This window comes from Mastomys coucha, unplaced genomic scaffold (assembly GCF_008632895.1).
Source record: "Mastomys coucha isolate ucsf_1 unplaced genomic scaffold, UCSF_Mcou_1 pScaffold6, whole genome shotgun sequence".
Taxonomy (NCBI): domain Eukaryota; kingdom Metazoa; phylum Chordata; class Mammalia; order Rodentia; family Muridae; genus Mastomys; species Mastomys coucha.
The window spans coordinates 78884178-78889496 of NW_022196912.1; the positions used below are offsets into that span (position 1 = coordinate 78884178).

General features: G+C 37.2%; 1 protein-coding gene across 1 annotated transcript in view; it reads right to left on the minus strand.

The window, feature by feature from the left end:
* Positions 1-4829: 4829 nt before the first annotated feature.
* Positions 4830-5319, minus strand: part of LOC116081042 (prolyl endopeptidase-like) — a 13923-nt gene continuing 13433 nt past the window's right edge. The window contains exon 2 of the mRNA XM_031357720.1: positions 4830-5315. Coding sequence (XP_031213580.1) covers positions 4878-5315 — 438 coding nt within the window. The 3' untranslated portion in view covers positions 4830-4877. The remainder of the gene's footprint in view (positions 5316-5319) is intronic.

Genomic DNA, 5319 nt, shown 5'->3' on the forward strand with positions numbered 1-5319 from the left:
AAAAAAAAAAAAAAAATACAGAGTACTCAAGATACGGTGATACAGTATACAGAACTCCAAAAGCTCAACAAGATGAAGGGCCCAAGTGAGGACAACTCAGTCCTTCTTGGGAGAAAAAAGAAAGCAACCACAAGAGGGGAGAGAGGAAGGGACCTGAGAGGCAAAGAGGCCAGGGGTAGAAAGAAGAACATGATATGTATGGTATTGGGTGGAAGAACATGATATGTATGGTATTGGGTGGAAGAAAAGGACTGAAACCCTGATGGCCAGCAGAAAAAATGGAAACAGGCAACCTAGGGAGGTAGGAAGTTGGGAGGACCAGAATGTACCAGAGACCTGGATGTGAGAGACTCTCAGGACTCACAGGGAAGGATCCTAGATGAAATGCCCTACAGTGGGGAGAAGAAACTTGTAGAACATACCTCCAGCAGAAAGACATGGCATCTAGTAAGAGATGGGGTTGCTATCCCACAGCCAAAATTCTGACCCACAATTGTTCCTGTCTGAAAGAATTACAGGAATGGAAATGGAGATGAGCCTAAGGAAAAGAAAGTCCAGTGACAGGCCCAAAGTGGGCTTGAACTGAAGGGAGGACTTCAAGGCCAAATACTATTAGTGAGGCTATGGAGAACTCACAAAAAGAGACCTATCATGGCTGCCATCCAAAAGACCCAACATGCAACTGAAAGCATCAGATGTAGATACTTGTATCCAACCATTGGACAGAAGCTGCTGATCCCTGTGGTTGAGTTAGGATAAAGCTGGAAGAAGCTGAGGAGAAGGAAGACCTTGTAGGAAGACTAGTAGTCTCAATAAAGCTGGGCCCCTCAGATCTCTCAGACCCTGGATCACCAATCAGGCAGCATACAATAGCTGATATGAGGCCCCCAAACACATATACACCAGAAGGCTGCTGGGTCTGGACTCAGTCAGAGAAGATGAACCAAACCCTCAAGGCTCCACAGAGGTTAAAGTTCTGGTGTGTTGAATGGTGGGGACATCCTCACGGAAAACAGGGATGGGGTTGGGGAGGTATGGGATGTGGAACAGTAGGAGGGTGGACCAGAACAGGACTAAATTCTGGAGTAGAGAAAAAAAGAATAAAAGAAGAAATTTAAAAAAAAAAATCACACAAGTAAGTCAACATGTCTAACAAAGAACACTTTAGTTTTCTGTGAATGTTTCAAATTAAATGTTATTAGTACTTAGTAATTTAGTAGTAGTACTACTACTTTAAGAAATTTAAAATAGAACTCACTCACTCAATCTTTAGGTAGATACAGATTTATATCAATTCAGCCTATCATATATAGAAAAGATTTGATGTAGCCATTTTTCCTTACAGTCTACAGGTTTCTCTCACCTTGTGTCTACAACAATTTTCTAATGTCTCCTTATCTAAAACATTTAAGTAGTAACCCATTTGACACCATAATTTATATCAAATTGGAGAACATGTTTAGAAATGCAACACTGAGAAACAAGTAATGTGACAAGTCTAACAATTCTAAAGATTAAGCATTCATTGTCAAAGTGATAGCTATTTGGTTTCCAGTTAGGTCTGTCTTCTGGACTTATAGATTGACAGTTTCTTGCCCTGTCCCCACATTATAGTTCAACATTACAATTCATACTGTAGCAACAATTATGCATCTCTTACCTTCAGGGCTCATTCTTTTGACTGTGACTCAGTAGGAAGATAGTGATGATGTCTTTTTGTGTTCATCACATGGCAAATATTATTATTAAGCAGTAATTGTAATATGCTCAAAACCAATAAAACATTTACTGATGGTTTAACGTTATACCACATTATAGTATGGTAAACTCAAAATGCTTGTTAGGTGAACTAATGATTTGGGTTAATAATACATGTTTGTTCACTGGAAATGAAGAGGGTAAAATTTAGTAATTCATATACTGGACTCAACAAATATAAAATACAAGAGTAGTATCTAGATAAAATTGTTGATAATGTATATCATTGACCATCTAACCACACTCTATCTGGCTTTTTCCAAAAGCTCTTGCCATTTACAGAAAACTCATTTATATAATTAATATTTGATAAATAGAAATCTACATGCTTTTTCTTTTTTCATAGTACATAAGTTTCTCAACAAGAGTCAATGGTGCCTTTATTTTTATCATTTATAATCTAATTATGGCAAAATTATAATGCATCTAAAGATCAAAGAATCAGATGAACATTCTTTACACGGTACTTTCTACTTTACCTCATTAATGCCATCAATAAGGCACACATAGAATATAAATGCCTATTGTCAAAAGAACAAAATAACTAACCTCATTAAAATTTAAGTGAGAATACATGAATTAAGGAACAATTAGTAATATCATGGCAAATATTTTAACTGCTAATTAGTTTCATATGGAGAGGTAGGGCTCCTGAGGTTATCACTGCGAAATGTGTGAGCTGCTGAGGCAATGCTGGCATAGCACGTGAAGCAATGACAAAAAATGCTTTCACACAGAAAACCTTTCAATAAGTAATCATGAATATCAGCAATACCAGTAAGCTAAGCTATATGCTACCATACATATGGAATAATTACAGACAGTAACAATTTTTATTTGAGCCAAAATCATGAGAATTGGTGGAGGACTATTGAATTTCTTACTGATTCTGATGAAATATTGACTCTGTTTGATAAATCTGAGTCAAAGAAGGCCTGAGGTTGTTTATTATTAAGATGCTGATGAGGAGATATTCCTGTATCATTTAACGTCTTGGGCTTTTATTGATTTATTTTGTTTTGTTCCATAGGATTTTTAGAGAAAATAAATAACTATTGTGTTGTTTATGATGGGGCTAGTCTGTAATAAATGTTTACATTTTAAAACTATAAAAACACTTGAAAAGTAATAATTGCAATATAACAATACTATATTTCAGAGTTGGTATGATCTATTAATTAAGCATTAATCACAAGCTTGCAGAACTACTCTAAAGGCTAAGAACCCACACTAAAAAGTTATTCAAATGAGAGGCCCAGTGTTTGGAAGCAGGTCAAATCCATTCTTGTTCTGGACTGCTTCCTCCAATTCATGCTTAGGAGGGAAATGAGGGGCTGCCAGGAGACTCACCATATTCTGCCCATAGGCTGTGACATTTGAAGCTGTGAGCCAAGATAAACCCTTCTATCCCTAAATGAGTTCTGTTCAATATTCTCTAACATGGCTGTGGGGGTTGGGGATATCCTCTTGGAGATGGGGGTAGGGAGGAGGAGTTATGAGATGTGGAACAGGCCGAGGGCGGACAGGGAGGGGGATTAAGACTGGACTGTAAAAAAAAAGCATTAAAGAATAAAAAAAATAATGTTTATTACTAAAAAAAAAGAAAAAGTAACTTGCACAATTGTTAAGGCAATATTTGTTATTTATCGAAACATGTGCAAACACATCAAGTATGGTATAACATCTCAAGTGTTAGAGTCATACTAGACACCATTACTCCTATTTCTATTCCACATATTTTTTGGAAGCAATTAGTTCTTACAACTTTCACAGACTAAATTAGTAAGTCAATGATATTCTGCTTGGCCTCAACATGAGTGTGTCCTTTTAAAGTCTGCTTTGAAGAATGCTACAAACATTCAGAAATTTACAAAAAAACAACAGGTGGCTAATAGGAAAAAAACAGCTTTACAGTATCTGTCTGTCTGTCCATTGTTCCACATAATTATTCCATAATATATATTTTTTGTTGTTTTTATTTATTTTATTGATTTATTTATATAACAGTTGTATATAAAGATACTTAATATCTATAACTTCAAGGAAATGAAAATAAAATCCTTTTAAATCGCTGTTAACTCAAAATAAGTGGTGGTGATTGGAGAAAAGAGAATTCTATACCGTTTATTTGAGCATGAATGATGGTATATTGTTTTTATGCATGATACATTTATATTTATTTAATATATCTGATATATTACATGGTTTTTTAATCTGACTTTTTTTTTAGATATTTCCTTTATTTACATGTCATATGATTTCTCCTTTCCCAGTTTCCCCTCCAAAAAACAAAGAAACGAACAAACAAAACAACAAGAACAAACACCTGTTGCCTCCCCCTTCCCCATGCTTGCCACCCTACCCTCTCCCACTTATTGGCCCTGGCATTCCCCTACACTGGGGCACAGAACCTTCACAGGGGCAAGGGCCTCTCCTCCCATTGATGATTGACTTTGAAATCCTCTACTATACCCATGCTGCCAAAACAATCAGTCCTACCATGCATAGACCTTGGTTGGTGGTTGAGTCCCTGGGAGATCTGAGGATACTAGTTCAGCTCCTTTGGTCCTTTCTCTAACTCCTTCATTGGGGACCCTGTACTTAGTCCAATGGATGACTGTGAGCCTCTACATCTGTATTAGTTAGGTACTGTCAGAGCCTCTAAGGAGATAGCTATATTTAGGCTGGCTTGTCCTTCCTTCAGTCTCTGCTCCATAGTTGGGCTCTGCAACTCCTTCTTTGGGTAATTTGTTCCCTTTTTTTTAAGAAGGAATGAAATGTCCACATTTTGGTCTTCCTTCTTCTTGAGTTCCTTGTGGTTTGTGGGTTGTTCTTCATGTATTCCGAACTTCTGGGCAATAACCACTTATCAGAGAGTACATACCGTGTTTGTTCTTTTGTGATTGGGTTACCTCACTCAGGATGATATTCTCCAGATCCATCCATTTCCCTAAGAATTTCATAAATTCATTGTTTTTAATAGCTGAGTAGTTTTTTTTACAACTTTTTAAAAAATCATATAATAACTTAAAAAAAAACCTTCACTTTTGCTAAACTAACTGGAAACAAGACTAATTATTATTTCCATGGGTTTCCAGTTCCCAGCTGAATGCAGCATTTCAGAACTTTAGGTATTTCTTCAGAGCCTTGAAAGCCTCAGTGCTGTCAAGTCCAAGTTCCTCATATAGGAATTTCATCTGGGTTGTGATCTTTTTGTGAGAATCCTCAATCACATGATTCCCTCCAGGCTGAATATCTAAAATAATGTTGGGGGGCTGATAGCCTTCACCTGCTCCCTTGGTATACTCTGCTACAGCCTCCTTAATTTTCTCCGTGTAGTTCATGATTCCTTTCAGCGGCGCTCGCTCATCGTTTTCATAAGCTGTGATGTGAACTGAAGGATAATGCTGAGGCTTAATGTTCTGGCAAGGACAGTAGCGTTTTATGTAGTTCTTGTGTTTCTCATCAGATGAAGGGTTACCCCACTCTTCCAACTCTTCCAGTGTCAGAGGAAGTGTGGTGTCCATCATGATATTGAGGACATCCAAGAAAGGTGCCTCC